Consider the following 16906-nt stretch of genomic DNA (forward strand, 5'->3'; position numbering starts at 1 on the left):
ATATTTGTAAATTATAATACCTTTTACTTTATTAATTTGTTTGACTTTTCAACTAGTACCTAATCTAAAATGATATTTAATTTTTGTACCTAAACTAAAAAATTATTGAAATTTAGTAGTTAAAATCAATGGACCTAAAAAAAAATTATAATGACTTTATTGTTCAATATAATCCTAAATATTAAACTTTAAACCCATAATACTTCATCATAAACTTCAAAATGAAGCCGTTTTGGAAATTTGTGTGTGATGGTAACCAAGTTACATTTGGAAGTGGTATTACAAATGAGTAGTGTTCGGCCTAACTTTTTTTTCCTAATTTTTTTCCTTTAGATATTTATACATTAGACAAAAAAAAAAATTATCAAATTCAGTAAAATAATGACACATAAAATGGGAAACAAATAACTCTTAGCATTTTTCATTACAAATTCTCTTAAATTATACACGTGTACATCATTAGGGATAAGGATTTAGGGTTTAGTGAATATCGTCATTAGGGATACCGATTTAGATTTTAGAATGTACAACCATTAAGGGTACGGATTTTAAGTTTACAATTTTAGATATTAATAATTTATAGATGTTATAATTTGGATAAATTCGTAACACCATGTTAGCATGACATTCGATGCTACTGTTACATTTGAACCCCAATACCATATCAACACACAAAAGTATAAATCATAAACGAAGCATCCCATTTGGTCAAATTGTGAAACAATCACAAAGTTGAGGTTTTGACTTTGGAATCGTATTAGTCATTTGAGATTTTGACTGTTTAGTGGTATTATGATAAGTCATTTAAGGTTTTGACTTTTAAATGGTACGACCGCATGAGCGATTTGATGTTTTGACTTTTGAGAGTGGTACGAGGCATTTGAGGTTTTGATTTTTGAGAGTAGTATGACTGTATGAGTGGATTTTGAGTGGTTTGAGCTATTCACAATCGTGGATTTTTAGTGGATATCAAAGGTGTGTTGAAGTGCTGATAAATGTGAGAGAAGTACCGCAAAGAAATGGGTAAAATCAACAGTAATTATATAAGGAAATGAACTTCATCCAATCATCCACCACAGAGTACAGACCCAAAAAACAGATTTTTATAGAAAATTAAAGGCCCAAGAGGGTAAAAATACAATCAGTTTTTAAAAAGGGTGCACTGAGATTCCTTTGAAATCTTCAAGAACCCAGACTCTCTCATAACAAACAGAACCAAATGAGGAATCCCCAGGACCACAGCAATCTGCACACAACCAAAGGAACCATATTTCAGCTTCCATGAACTAACATCACCCACTCACCAGTCCCACTAGGCCACTACATTATAACTGACAGACCCTAACAACAAAAGGCTATTGAGAAGAAGAAGAAAAAGAAGTTGACATTGATAATGAAGACAACTGAAAAAGTGAAATCACACACCATTTTTGTTTTCTCTCCCTCCACATTCTAACAGAGCCCCTGACACCATCTTTTATTTGATCTTCTTCATCCCAACATCTACCTAAGTACATGTTTGTTTTATTTTACACGCACGCTCGCTAGACTGATCACTACCTGCTTCCCCCTCCCTGGCTAACTTTCTCCTCCATGTGCGCTGCAGCGCCCTTAGTGGAGCTGTGATCGATCCTAGCAGGACCAGAATGTCTCCTTGGTCCAGCTGGGGAAGCAGGGAATGACAGCCGCTTCTTTACAGAACTTACTGATCCCTTCTCTGGTGTCTCATTCTTCTCTAAACCTGTTGAGCTTGGGCTTCCCAACCGCGACCTAGCCCTTGCTGATTTTGTGGGTGTCATGTAACTTGGAACTGAAGGCGAGCTTGCAAGGCTCTCGTCATCTCTCACTGAGGACCCTGCAATGCTATGCCTCCTGTGATAGCGCTCTGACTGGATGCTGTATGTACTTCTGGAGTCCTCGTCCCCACCCCAGCCATTTCTTTTTGGGGTTCTCCCCATCGTTGAAGGGGATTGGCGACTAGGAGGTCGGCTGGATTTTTGGGTACTAGGGGAAGGCCTATTGTCCTGGTTGGCATCACGAAGAGTATAAGCTTTGGTGATTTCTCCAACAGACATGGAGGCCCGGCTTGCTGCACTCTTCATGGAGACCCGGTCGTTGTAGTCTGCTGTACTTCGGCTCTCCCATGGCCTTGCAGCCATCCATCGCTCTAACCAACTCCAACCCCAATGGGGATTGCTGGCATCCATGAATGTAGGGTGTGCAGATTTTGAAGAGTTCTTCCACATTTGCTGTTAAAGAAATTTACTATCTGGGTCAGTTTAAGGTCCAAGTTTGATTCAATTATATAAAAAACCAAAAAAGAATGATGGGATATTAAATAGGTTTTTAAATTTACAACTCGATCCCTATTGGTCACTCCAGGGGACTAATCACAACATAATCATAAACTAGATTTCAAAATGCCAACAGTATGCTGCCTATCGATTAAAAAAATTGTAAAGGGAAAGTACGCCACCTGGTGAGAGTATGCATAAGCCAACGCCCTTTCTCTTCTCATGGCAGCCTCTTGTTTCATCTGTAGCTTTGCCTCAACCTGCTCCTTAGATCGGGTGCTATCATTCCATTCTTCTCCCATCTGTCACAAAGAATTTGTTATATAAAAGCAAAGACGTACTAAAGTGTGACTAAGATGGTTTTACGTGAAGAAGGGATATCTGTGTGTGTGTGCGAGAGAGAGAGAGAGAGAGCTAGCAATACAATAAAACTAGAGAGTGAAATAGAAACTAGGATAAAAAACTCAGAGAACTTCACCAGAACACTGCAATTCAGGTGTTCACCACAACAACAACAACAACAAAAAAGAAACAGAAAAATGCACACAAAATTGTGTATTACCCAACAAAGAAAAGCAAGCAGGTGAGAGGATGAAAATAGAAGTGAACCAACCACAATGGGCACAATTGTACAGGAGCACACATAGACAACCAATCTGAACATGATATATTGGGAGAACTTACAGAAGCTACAGAAGCTCTGGCGTTCTCAAGCTCCCTCTCTTGTTTCTGTTGAAGCTGTCGCTGAAGTGCCTGATTCTCCTCGGACATTCTAATCCTTCTTTCACGAATCTGAGACTGCACACGAGCAAGTGTCTGCATGCATCTTAATGTGGTAGTTGCTTGTCGTTTAACAGATTGACCCTGTATCAACGATTTCAACCTCACCAACCCCCTCAAAGCCCGTAATGCCCTTCTCGACTGAAAATCACAAATAATGAAAAAAAAAAAAAAAAACCATTATACATATACAGCTCATTGCCCAAGAATGGATATATTAGAAGTTATGATAATAGATCGTAATTTACTGCTTTTCTAAATTGAGCAGAATACCTTTTCTGCATGCTGTCAATATTCAGTTATAAATGTGAAAGTTGACCTTGAAATGTTATCATTAAAGTTGACAAATGAATGCAAGCAATTAATTTGAGAAGTTCAGATCCTTCACATAGAAGAAAATCAATTAACTACATTGCCTGTCCTATTGAATGAAAGATCCCAAATCTTGTTCCAGTTGAACCAACACCCAAATTCAACTGATTTCCAAGAACCAGATATACCTATGTTTTAAACAATGAACTAATAATCATAAAGTATTGTTCCAAACAACCTCAGTTCTTCTCCATTACAGAAACAAAAAAAGAAATAGACCTTCGAATACATGCATCTGAACCCCTTCAGCACAGTACTTTCGCATTTCATCACAAATTAAAATCTTATTGCCAAAAAGCTAAGTACATGAAGCAAATAGAGGATTACAGAGTACTATAGCCAAAAAAAAACCATACCAAGTGCCCTCGGAATGCCGTCTGAATCCTGATGGCCGCTACCTCCTCCTCTGATTTTCCAGGGTACCGTGGCACAGCGGTAAGACGAACAACCTCTGCGGCAGCCTGAGCAGCAGCAACAGCTGCCTCTGCAGCCATGGCAGTGGCAAGTGCCACGGAGTAAACATGCTTGCTCTGTTCACTCTCAGCCTCTGCTAATTTTACATGCTTGCTCTGTTCACTCTCAGCCTCCACTAATTTTACATCTTTCTTTGGAGCAGCAGGAGGAAGGAGAGGGAGAGGGAGAGGAGGAGGAGGAGGAGGAGGAGGAGGAGGAGAAGGAGGATGAGGGGCAGTGATAACAAATGCAGTTTCTTCGGTGGAAGAAACCACATCAGCATCCTTGTGCTTCCCAAACCATTTTTTCTTTGGCTTCTGAGTTTTCTGCCATTAAAGTATCATCGTTTTGAATTAGCAATTCGTATATTTTCAATATAAGATGATGTTAGATCAATAAAACCATGCAAACCTGATCTTTCTTTTCCTTGGATTCAGCGCTGAGGGCCTTCTTCACTGCAGAAAACCAACTCCCTTTCCTCCCCATTTCCTAGCAGCGCATCCTGGAAACCAAATGAGATCAAATTACACAATAAGTTCTTAAATGAAGGAAATTCAAGTAAAACAAGTAACTGTCATTGAAATTGAACGGAACAAAAAAGAATTTAAGTAACTGTCATTGAAACTGAAAGGGACAAAACAATGAAAAAGGAAACTGGAAAATCAAACTATTCAATGAAATAACCACAAAACCAATACAGGTCAACCCTCAAAAAGTCACAATTTTGGAAGGAAATCTCTATCTTAAATATAGATCTAAAATAAACACCCAATAAACACAATTAATAACTTCCTAATTTGAACGTTTTAAAAACGTTAAAACAATAACAAAACTGCCGACCCAAGAAAGAAAAATGGAGCTTTCCAGTGATGCATTAATGCAAACGCCGAATGGTGCAAGACCCGGATGACAAAATTGCAAAGATCTTCACAAAAACTCCAGACCCATATCAAAAATTCCATTTGGAGCAAAGAGAGAGAGTCACAGAATGACAGAACCACAAATTAATACACACAATTAATAACTTCCTAATTTGAAGTTTTAAAAACTGAAGAACAATAACAAAACTGCCGAGCCACAAAGAAAAATGGGAACTTTCCAGTTCTGCATTAATGCAAACACTGAAAGGTGCAAGACCCAGATGACAAAGTTGCAGGATCTTCACAAAAACCACAAACCCAGATCAAAAATTCCATTTGGAGCAGAGAGAGAGAGAATCACAGAACAACAGAAACCACAAATTAACGACCATGAACTGAACAAATGCATCACAAACCACATGCCAAAACAACAGGACACAATGCAACAGTACCTCTGCCAGAAACTCCCAGATGTGAGTTTAGGGAACTCCCTCCCCGTGAAGCCCAAAAAAAAAAATTCAAAGGAGTTGATGAACACTCGTCTCCTGTGAATAAATGGGGAGAGGAAGAAAGAGAGAGAGAGAGGCCAGATCTTAGGCGAAGAAAGCTTCAACGTTAACAAGTAGTTCACAGGCTTACGGACACGGTAGAGGGGATGGGGGGGGATTAAGGAAAAGCGGGGCTTATTTTAGCAAGAAAACAAAAGCCTCTGCGACCACAACGACCTCGCTGTCTCTGTCGTTCAGTTTTACTATTTTAAAGTACCAGTACCGGTACTAGTAGTTGTTTTTTGTGGATAACTGGATAGTTATCCGCTGCAGCCCGAACCACCACAATTTTATGTTCCCTCCAAACACGGCACGCCTCACAAATTGGATTAGAATGTTTGGACAAATGCTACTTTCACTACTCTATTAGCTACTTTGTGGCATTTCTAATATTAACATTACAAATCCGAGGTGGATTCCAGCAATGTAGATTAATTACTGAGAGTGGTGAATATACTTGTTTGTGTTGGTTTTGTAATTATGTTTAACAATACGTGGTTTTAGTTGAAAATACAAAATCAGTGTAAAAATTGTGGTATAATCTTATTACTATAACACCACCTGATAATATCCTGCATAAAAAAGAGTTTCCATTATTTTTATTTTTTAAGCAACCCATATACTTTTTAAAGGGTTTCTTTACTTTTATTGGTACAAAATCATAGACTTTGACCTTTTAATTTCATATATTTTTATGATAATTCATATATCAAAAGCTTATGATAGAATGACAGCTGCTTGCTGTAGCCTTCTTTTTCAACCATATGGCCATTGGAAAAGAATCATAACTCTATTAGTCTATTGTTCTAAATCTCAAGTAACCACTATGCTTTTTAATTACTCAAAATTCATAACAATGAAAAGTGAAAGCTGACTTTTGAGAGATCGATCAGTTCTAGAGATTGATATAGTTAATTAATCAGTCATTTTTTATAATGGAGGTCACTTTCTTAAATATACATATTTGAGGGTTGAGTAATGTAAACACTAATTAAATTTGGTAACTAAAAATTTGATATTTCATTTATTCAAATATAAAGTTAGGTTTTTTAATATTTTACTCACTTGAACTTTGACTCGTTTTTCATTTCACCACTTAAATTTTTTTTGTTTGACTCGATGTGGCATCTTAAATTTTAAAATTTTTTAATGTCAAACCTCCATCCAAAATTTCAGGGTTTTTTAATTATAAGTCCAAAATGAGAAAAAAAAGTTAAGTCAAACCTCAGCCAATAGAAAATTTAAGTAGAAACCCAAATTGTCCACAAGTGCTCAGTGAAGCATCTGACGAGCGCTCGGTAGCTTGTAGATGCGGGTGCATCTGCTTATGCATCCACAAGCAAAAAAGATGCATCTGCGAGTAAAAAAATGCATCTACAAGCAAAAAAATGCATTTACAAGCAAAAAGATGCACTTGTGAGCAAATGCATCTACATGCATCGAGCTCTCGATAGGCTGCCAAGCCCTTGGTGCCTTACCGAGAGCTTGGTAGTGTAATTTTTCCACTTTGTGTCCTCGTATACGGACATATTGGACTGAAACTTAATTTTTTATTTTGGCTAAGTTTACAGTTAAAATCTTTCAAAAATTGAGTTTATGAGTAATTTATTATAGAATTTATTGGGATAGTTGGCATGAGAATTGCCGGCAATGGACATCATGCGGTGGTGGATGGAGGGAGAGAACATCTAGCATGGGTGGGGGTTGCTCATTGATGCTTTTTTTTTTTTTTTGCCTAACTAGAAAACTAACATAGAAAAACTAAAATACCCTCATTTTTAATAGAAAATGTGACCAAATGTAGTAGAGGTTTGATATTGAAATTTTTTTTTTAAATTAAAGTGTTATATTAAGTCAAATTTTTTATTAAGTATTGAAATGAAAAACGGGTTAAATTCAAGTGAGTAAATTGTTAAAAACTCATAAAGTTAATATGGATACTTTTTTTGTGATAGGGCGGTTTCCTAATATGCATCCATATTTAAGGTTTAAAATCTATGTTCTATATCAAAAAATATGAATTGGACTAGATTCAAATGTCACCATTATACATAAAAGTTCACGCTTAAGATGAATTTCATGTCAAATACTAATATATAATTTTTTATTTTTGTTGGCCAAGTACTAATATACTTTATTATATACACTGACAAATGAACAAAATTAATAAAAACAAGAAAAACTACTTTCTGCAAACACTTGATTAGTTGTGCTACTTGATCATATTAAGGTGTCTGAGTCCCTACCTGTTTTGTCCTGTATGTCCGTTTTAGCATAAGTGTTTGGATAGAATCGGTCCCATTATCCCATAAAAGATGCCCAGTGCCAACAAGGCAACAACTAATATCTTTGTGAGGCCGCGACACAGAATTTTAAAGAGATGAGCTTGTATTTGGGTGGCAACATTGATGATATCACGTGCCAATTACCTTATTTGCACGTGATTTATATATAATACATTATCGCTAGCTATCTGCTTGTCACATGAATTGGGCTTGTTGGAGAATGGAGTGTCCTAGACTCCTAGTCCTAGTAGTCAATTCTCTAACATTGCCATGATAATGCACACGTGTCGTTCGAGGAGTATGGAGGAGCAATAACTAAATCTAATATATAGATTAATTAAGCATGAAGGAATATATTTGGAGTGCACTTTGAGCAACCCCTCTCACTCTCTCTATTGTGAGGTCTTTAAATGATTTCTTTGGAGCTTCAACTAACTACCACCTACATTATTTTGTCAATAATGCTACACAAATCCATGGACCACACCCATATAGCTAGGCTAGCATTGTCCACAAAGTTAAATATTTTCATGATTTCCTCGTGCATTAATTTTTAGCTCTATTTGGGCACCACACAATCAACTAATCAAGGGAGTATTTCCAAAACCCCATTTCAGCTTCGTATATATTCTTCAAAACGAAAACAAAAATAAATAAGCTCTTGGGATTAAAGAGTGTACAATAAGTTAAAGATTAGGTCCTTTCAATATAAACAAAAATAAATAGCATATAATTAAATAATTGGATCATACAAAATGCCTCAATGGGTCACTTAGGTTGTGCACATATTATATTCTAATGGATTAGTTATACTACCACATGGTGTTACGGTCACACACAATAATTTTTCGCTTACACCGACCCCAATTATTGTACAATTAGTATAACATCATGCATATAAGAATTTTATTTTATTTGGTTATCTTGCAAGTTTTCATAGAGGACTTCTATTGAGTTGTAGTGTTTGTTGACAAAAAAAAAGTCTTAATGTTTGCAAGCCGCAATCATATTTAAAGTCTATTTTTCGCCCTTAGTTTAGGTAAGCGTTTTCATTTTTGACTATATTGGAAGAGGTCGAATCCTCAATTTATCGTAATTCTAATATATTTTTTTTACAATAATGCTATATTTATCATATTTTTATACCATATTTTTATACTATTTTATGTGTCATTACTTTACTGGACATGGTTTTTCTTTTTCTTTTTGGGTTTTTATTTTTATTTATTAGTATCTAATATATGAATGTCATGTAAGTTGCCACATAAGATGGTATAAAATTGCGGTATAAAAATGTGGGATATCTAGCACTACTGATTTTTTTACTATCGCCCACAATTTAGACTAAAATAAAGAGGATAAAAGAGTTATAATGTTTGCACGTCACTGAAAGGACCGCAATCTTATTCAAAGTCTACACTTGGGCTCAACCCATACCCATAATTTTGGGTGACTTTTGGGCTGGCCTCAGCCCAAGGCGTATAGCCTTTTAACGGGCCGGTCTCAGCCCAAGGGGCCCGATCCCTCCTCTCTCCCACTGTAATTGGCCCAAAACGTTGTCGTTTCGAATTTAAGGGGAGGGGGGGGGGGGAGACCCAAATCAGGTTAAACGAGGGAAGCAGGTGTGTTGTAACTGTTTGAGGCGCCCGAGCAGAAGCAGCAGCAGCTTTGAGCTTCCATTGTAGACGATACGTAAGCAGAGGCACATATACAACACATTCATGTATAAATTTTTGTGGGTTTATGTTTGTTTTTTTTTAATTTGTGCTTGGAGGTTGTAGTTGCTTACTGAAGTTGATGTGTTTGTATTCAAGTTTGTGTGCGAAATGGGGAAACTGGGGAAGAAGGCCAGGAAGTTTTCGAAGAAGAATCTTCAGTCTGTGCTCAGAAGAAACCGCAAGTTGAATTCTAAGTTCAAAAAGAAAACTTCTAAGAGTAAGCTATTGAAAGTTTGAGACTTTGATAAGTAACTAGCACTTGCTTCTACTAGTCTGTTTTTACTATTGGGTTTTTTTACATTGTTTTCAGAATTTATACATGTTTCTGAGAAACATGGTGTATGCACATGTGAAAGCCTTGGTTTTTGAATGCATGCACTTTTGGGTTTTGTTGGTTTAAAATATGTGTAGTGTTTCCTCCTTATTTGGAGATTGTTTCTTATTTCCATCATTTTTGTAATGGAAAAAATGTTAATTTAATTGTTGTAGGAGATGGGAAAGATAGTGCTAAAGAACAACAGAAGGATGCAACAGAGTTGCCTAATGGAAGGTAAGAAGAGGTGTCATTTGTCTCATTTAATGGTTTTGAAAATTAAATTTTGGGTGTCATATTATATACTTGTGTCTTCCTCTCCTCTCTTTTTAGTTTTTATTTTTATTTTATTTTTCTCCCAATAAGCTTCTGGTTGTTTGGATGGAGGAAGAACTTTGGAGGCCGAGTTTTCCAGCAGTTGATAAGATATTTGGCAGATCTTAAACATCAGAAAAAATTCCAATCCAGAAAACTTTCCTGTTGAATTATTTTCCATTGAAACAAATGGAGCCTAAGTGTTTTTAAAATTCACTATGTAGTATTTCCATTTTATGTTTTTTCTTTAATGACATTATAAGTTTTATAATCTGACATTATAAGTTTTACATAGTGTAACATTATTATAAGGATTGCAGACACATTAATTTTTAAATTTTGTTCCAGAAATACTGAAAGTGAATACATAGAAGTCTCTCCTCTTGATGTGATATTCAGTGAGGATGACAGTGATGTGTTTGGAGATGATTCAGACAGTGACGGGTATCTTTCAGAGGTATTGAAGAATACATTTTCTTGGAAACTCTTCTTAACTTCAGTCACTCTGTTGGGAGTTCTTTGGATTTAAGTTATAATTATTATCTTTTGATTTATGATTAGGACTCAAGTGGTCTGCATCTTGCTCATAGTGAAATTGAGAATTCTCAAGAAGGTGAGGGCATTACTACTATTTCTGTATTTTATATCATTACAATATCAAATTTTCTTTTCTTCTCCCTCCTTTTATATTATTATGAAATTTGTATGCAGGCAATGTTGGTAGTAGTAGTAGTGGTTTATCTGTTCAGAACAGGGAAATGCAATCAGAACTTGCGAAGAAAACAGAACAATTAGACAAATTGAAGGAAAAGGTAATGGCCAGGGTTATTATTTTAAGTACATATTTTGAAGAAGAGTGCTCCTATTACCATCCCATTTTGCTCATGCTACCCACTATCTTACTCCACCTCCTATTAAATTTTTTTGAGAATATAATTTTTTTCCATTTTCCGATGATCATGTTTGCTTGGAAAAATTTCAGGATCCAGAATTTTCTAACTTTCTGGAAAGCTATGATAAGGGGTCTAAAAAGTTCAGAAAACAAGATGTAAGTAATATCTATCGTGACAATTGATATGCTGTGGAGATCTTTGTAGATATGTTTGAGTAAGGGTGAGTCTACATTATGTTTTTCTGCTGTTGGTGTATGACCTCTATTTTGACTTATGTCTAACACGATATAAGATTATATGGTGAAAACTACTTAATTGGTTCACAGAATTCTGCAGTTTCACTGTCACAAAATGCGGCTGTAGACTGGTTAATATCAAAATATTGTAGTTTAGACACTAGTGCTCAACTATTTGATTGCACTCCAATTTTAGTACTTTGAATGGTCAGAACTCTATAAAATTGACATGACATGACATGCTCTGGTGAATGAGAATTCCTCTATAAAATTGTTACCAAAGGCAATTCCTTTTTAATTTTCCATCAGGGTTTAGGGGTGATGTATGAAGTGGATGAGCTTCATGTTGTGAGTTTCATTTGTAGCTGTATAGACATCTGCCGTTTATATTCTAAAGCTACTTTATGTCTGTCATCTCGTTTGGCTGTTTGATTTCCTTTTTTCCCCAAATTATGCACTTGCATGTGACAGGATGTTGATGTTGATGAGGATGAGGCAAGTGATGATGATATGCAGCCAGAGAATGCAGATGGTGTTAACTTTAATGGTGGAAAGTTGTTGACCAGCTCTGCCATTGATTCTTGGTGTCAACTAGTCACAGAACATCAAAGTGTGTCTGCACTTACTAGTCTACTAAATGGGTATCGGGCTGCATGCCACTATGGAGCCAAATCAACCAGGGTTGTTGATGTAGATTCATGGCATGGAATTCAGAACAGTGAAACCTTTTGCAAGATAGTGATGTTCGTGCTTAATGAGGCTGATAATATATTTAGGGGGATAATGGGCATATCAAGCTCCAATTGCAGGAAAGAGAAAAATTTGGAATTGAAGAAGAATTCACAATGGAATACGCTTAAGCCATTGATAAAATCTTATCTGAGAAGTACACTTTTTCTCCTGAATCAGGTTAATGATTCTGAGATATTGGCCTTCTCCTTAGCACGGATCAGAGCATCTTTGACATTTTTTGTTGCTTTTCCTTCTTTGCTCCGCAGACTCATCAAGGTAATTTCCAAATGAATCACAAGATAGTACAAGTTGAATATATGTACAAAAAACGTTTAACCAATATATGAAGCATTGTCCATTGACATTGGTGTTAACATGAAAACGTTATAGATGTTTTACACAGTTAGTATTCGTGCATTTGTTTAAGCATTTTCCATTGGCATTGGTGTTAACATTAAATCATTCGGTATATAGGTGTTTTATTTTCATGCAAGTGCTTATATATATATGGAGGAATCTCTCTCTCTCTCTCTCTCTCTCTCTCTCTCTCTCTCTCTATATCACTCTCTCAAACACACACACTAACAGAGTCCAGTTGTAGCTGGAACTTACTATTTTGAGTGATCTTTATAGTGCTAGTCATAACCGTTACTATATAGCTAAATGATTTCTGTTGTATGTCAATCTTATATCATGCCAAGTCATGTAATCATGTCTAACACTTAAAATTGAATATGCAGATTGCCGTTCATTTGTGGGCAACAGGGAGAGGGACTTTATCATCTTCATCCTTTCTCATCATACGCGACATAGCTTCTGTGTTTCGCTCTGATTGCTTTGACACCTGCTTTGTTAATACATATAAATCCTTCATTGGTCGGTGCCAATTTGTGGAGCCTGTTTTATTTGAACACATACAATTTCTAAGAAACTCCTTTGTTGAGCTATGCTCTGTGGATCCGCAAAAAGCATCTAGCAAAGCATTGGTGTCTATCCAACAACTTTCTAACATACTGCAGCAGGGTCTACGAATAAAAAAGAAGGTAGGACATTAGTTCAATCTTCTTGGTTGCTTGTTTCCTTAAGTTCAGACAACAAATTTGTTGCTCTTTCGAGTTAAATGTTTATGTGTGTGTGTGCATGTGTATTTTTTTATGAGAAATCATTATGTTTCAAATGTAGAGGTGACATTCTCTGAACTTCTGCTTGAATTTTTCTGGGCAGGACGCTGTCAAGAAGATATGTGGTTGGCAGTACACTAGTTGCATTGATCTCTGGGTTATGTTTATATCAGCTTACATACATGATTATGATCTTCAGCCGTTGCTTTTTATGATCACTCAGATTATAAACGGGGTGGCTGTCTTGTTTCCTGGACCAAGATATTTGCCTTTAAGAATCAAATGCATTCAATGGTTGAATCATCTCTCTTCTTCCAGTGGCATTTTCATTCCTGTTGCCTCTTTGGTGTTGGATATTTTGGAATATAAAATCGGCAAGGATGGCGGGAAACCTGGAAAAGAATTCAATATTTTATGTTCCGTACAGGTTAGGATTCAGTAATGTTACTGATAAAACATATGCTTGCAATTGGGTTATGCAACTCTCTCTGATTTACTTATCTAACATCGTGATGCAAGTCAATACTTTCAAGTTGGTTGCTGGCATCAATAAATTCTGTATAGCAAAAGATCTATTGCATTTTGATTATTATTTTGATTAAATATTTTTGGTTTCAGTTGCCAAAGCATTGGATAAAATCAAGGAACTTCCAAGAACAGTGCGTTTTATCTGCTATTGAATTGCTTTCAGAGCACTTTGCTCAGTGGAGCCATCATATTACATTTCCTGATCTGGCTACTATTCCACTTATCCGCCTGAGGAAGTTTCATGAGATAACTACTATAGAGAGTTTCAGGCGTGTAATAAAGCGTTTTATTGATCAGGTACTACTTCTCGACAAAGGAATTTATTTTCTAGATGTATGCCTACTTGAGACATAGCTGTCTTATCTACTAGCTTCCTCCTGAAAAAAGATATGCTTAAAGGCTTTAGCTCATTAGAAACTTTAGGGAAGCTGTGCAGTCCCAATATTACGGCTCTCAAGTTGAAATTCAGTCTGTACTGGTCAACCATCTTGACAATCATAATTTCCGAAGTTTTATGTGATGAAAACTTGAATATAACAATTATATGGCAAATTGTGTCTGCACTATTTGAACATTACAGATTAAGGAGTTCCATGCCAATCCTGCTATATTTGGGGGACTTTTATTGTCCAGATGTATCAGGCCGAATAAAAATCACTAATTTATTTACTTTTTTTTTTTTTTTTTTATGTGAAGAATTAACTCCAAACCCCTCCCTAATTTATGTGACCCACTCAATAGGTGTACCTCCATGCTACGCTGTATTTAAGAATCCATGGCTGGTAACCTAATTAATGGGATTAGGTATAATCTTTGTGATGTGACAAGAAAAGCTGTGATTTTTGCACTGCAGGTTGAGCAAAACATTGAATTTGTGCGGAAGAAGAGAGATGAGGTGCCTTTTTCACCGAAAGATCAACAATCTGTAGAATCATTTCTTCAGGTTTGCACTCTTACGGTCAACTTTTTGGGGATCTGATGAATGCAACTTGTTTTTGATCTGTTGAATGGTTAACATGCAGCTTGAAAAGCACAGTAGCAATACTCCGTTTACACAATATTATAAAAGCATCATGGACAAGGCTGCTTCGAGAAATTCGGCTTTGATTGAAAAGGTGCAACACGCCTAACCTTATTTTTGTTCTTTTTTTCAAACTTTTTTTTTTTGGCTGGGTATGGCACCTTGAATGTTAACTATGGGGGTAGTCTAGCGATTGCATAATGACATTAGGCAGAATCAACAATGAACTTTCGGCTTTTAATGAGCTGATTGAACTATCCCAGCCCCCTCTTTATTATTATTTTTTTTTTACAGAACACATGATTGTGCATTTGTGCTAGTTTCTTGCTAAATTTGTTTTGGCCATAGTTCAGATTTAGAAAGAGACATGTTTTGCAAACTCTCATCATTTTTCATTCTTGTAATGGTACTTGTTGCAGTTCTCTAAACCAGAGGAAATTAAAAAGAAAGCTCAAAAGAAAATACAAGGGCCTCAAAATGACAGGGTGACTCAGGGTGTAAATGGTAGACATTCAGAGAAAAGAAAAGGCAATGTGACTACTGATTGTGGCAGTGAAGCAGAGAAGAGGATAAAAGAAACCGTTGAATGCTAAATTGTTCGAAATGATCAATTTCTGGGCCTTTATCAGTTTCACTTAGCAAATTTTGATCCCATTGATAATTTTATTTACAGTTTTGATGTACTCATGTAAGCTTATAGATACCTTATTACAAAACAGACATACCAAGGGATGTGACTTCAAATCTCTGGAATGCACTGGTACTAGGTCGCCAGGAGAAACAAAAACTACTCATAATAAAGTCAAAGGATGTTGAAAAAAACAAAAAAAAAAGTAAAATAGAAAGGCTTAATTATTTATAAGTTTTTTTGTTCTAGATTATCAATTATAATTTACATTCGTGTCCCATTTTACTTTATTCCGTCAACAATTCCGTTAAAAATACTGACTTGGTCGTTAATCGTTATTGATGACATGGCGCGCTAGATGTGCGCCATGTGTCACATTTTTTCTTGTATTTTTTTTATTTTCCTATTTTTATGAACTTTAAAAATTAATTAAAAATAGCTCCGAACTCAGAAAAATATATGAAAAATTCCTACGGACTCGTCTTGACTAGTATTAATTTACTATAGAGTCAAAATATCAATTTTTCCTCTAAAAATTTTCAGAAAATTTGGAAAGTCCAAATTTATTTCTAGAAAATTAAAATACTCTAAGTTTCTTTAGAAATTCATAAGATAATCTCCCGAACTCTAAAAAATATGAGGTCTGCACCGTTAGTTTTCTAAAACTAACAATACATTACTCGTGAACACTTGCTACCCAAAAGACCCCTCGATTTTAGAGGAAAACAAATTTTCCTCTATAAAATAAATTCAAGAAAAATTCTAAAATTTACGTAAAGTCTCGAAATAATTCTCTAAAACAGGCTTTTAGTAATTTTCAAAATATTTTTGAAAATTCGTCCGAGAGTTTATGAAAATTCTAAAATTTATTTAATAGAGGGAAATTTATTTTAATTTTTTAGAAATAGATTTGGATTTCCCAAATTTTCTGAAAATTTCTAGAGGAAAAATTGGTATTTTGACCTCATAGTAAATTAGTACTAGTCAAAACGAGTTCGTAGGAATTTTCTGTGTATTTTCTGAGTTCGAAGCTATTTTTAATTAATTTTCAAAGTTTATAAAAAAAAAAAAAAAATCCGAAAATAAAAGTAAAGATGTAACACGTGGCACACATCCAGTGTGCCACGTCAGCAATAACGGTCAAGTCAGCATTTTTAACGGAATTGTTGACGGAACAAGGTAAAATGAGACACGGATATAAGTTATAAGTGGTAATCTAAAATAAAAAAAATTTCAAGTGCCAATATGGAAACAAGGAATAAAATTTCGGGTTTCGAAGAAATTTCGATGGAAATTTCGATGAAAATTTCGACGGAAATTTCGATGGAAATTTCGACGGAAATTTCGAAGATTTTTAAATTTCAACAAAAATTAGACGGAAATGACGGAAATTACTATCAAAATACGGAAATTTTGAATGAAACTTTACCATATGTTTATTTAACATATTATCTACTAAATTTATAAAAAAAAATTGAATAAACCAAATTATATAGTAGGTTTTATGTGATATAAGATGAATATAATGCACGCTGGAGACAAATACTGTTAAATAAAATTAGTATATTATTTATACTATATAATCTATACACTAAACCCTATGTATTTTATAATCTATATTCTTGTTTAGGTTATGATATATGATATTAGAGTTTAGACCCTTTAGGGTATTTTAAATTATTTTTTATATAGAAATATATTATAGTTTACTAGTTTAGGGTTTAAAAACAATTAAATAAAACTCCAAAATGGTCAAACGAAACTCCAAACTATTTTTTTTCTTTACAATTGCCCAAAGGCCTCAAACCC

General features: G+C 35.2%; 2 protein-coding genes across 4 annotated transcripts; one reads left to right on the forward strand and one right to left on the reverse strand.

Moving 5' to 3' along the window:
- Positions 1 to 1080: 1080 nt before the first annotated feature.
- IQD3 (IQ-domain 3) lies at positions 1081 to 5361 on the reverse strand. 2 transcript variants are annotated; one of them, XM_086236822.1, is made up of 7 exons: positions 5212 to 5361; positions 4311 to 4401; positions 4031 to 4225; positions 3803 to 3991; positions 2979 to 3215; positions 2477 to 2596; positions 1081 to 2249 (listed from the first exon to the last, which is right to left on the reverse strand). In XM_086236822.1, exons 2-7 carry the CDS (start codon positions 4383 to 4385, stop codon positions 1557 to 1559), a joined length of 1509 nt encoding a protein of 502 aa, XP_086092948.1. In that variant the 5' UTR covers positions 4386 to 4401; positions 5212 to 5361; the 3' UTR covers positions 1081 to 1556. The 2 variants fall into 2 exon arrangements, with proteins under 2 accessions (XP_086092948.1, XP_086092947.1); XM_086236821.1 differs by having other exon boundaries at positions 3803 to 4225.
- Positions 5362 to 9193: 3832 nt separating this feature from the next.
- LOC147290184 (Noc2p family) lies at positions 9194 to 15314 on the forward strand. 2 transcript variants are annotated; one of them, XM_086236896.1, is made up of 14 exons: positions 9194 to 9315; positions 9407 to 9527; positions 9800 to 9860; positions 10287 to 10395; positions 10500 to 10551; positions 10650 to 10750; positions 10921 to 10986; positions 11539 to 12075; positions 12540 to 12842; positions 13024 to 13347; positions 13539 to 13745; positions 14302 to 14391; positions 14471 to 14563; positions 14889 to 15314. In XM_086236896.1, the coding sequence occupies exons 2-14, from the start codon at positions 9419 to 9421 to the stop codon at positions 15060 to 15062; spliced, it is 2226 nt and encodes a 741-aa protein (XP_086093022.1). In that variant the 5' UTR covers positions 9194 to 9315; positions 9407 to 9418; the 3' UTR covers positions 15063 to 15314. The 2 variants fall into 2 exon arrangements, with proteins under 2 accessions (XP_086093022.1, XP_086093023.1); XM_086236897.1 differs by having other exon boundaries at positions 9214 to 9284.
- Positions 15315 to 16906: the final 1592 nt, after the last annotated feature.

Source organism: Dryas octopetala, chromosome 3 (assembly GCF_963921425.1).
Source record: "Dryas octopetala chromosome 3, drDryOcto1.1, whole genome shotgun sequence".
Lineage (NCBI taxonomy): Eukaryota > Viridiplantae > Streptophyta > Magnoliopsida > Rosales > Rosaceae > Dryas > Dryas octopetala.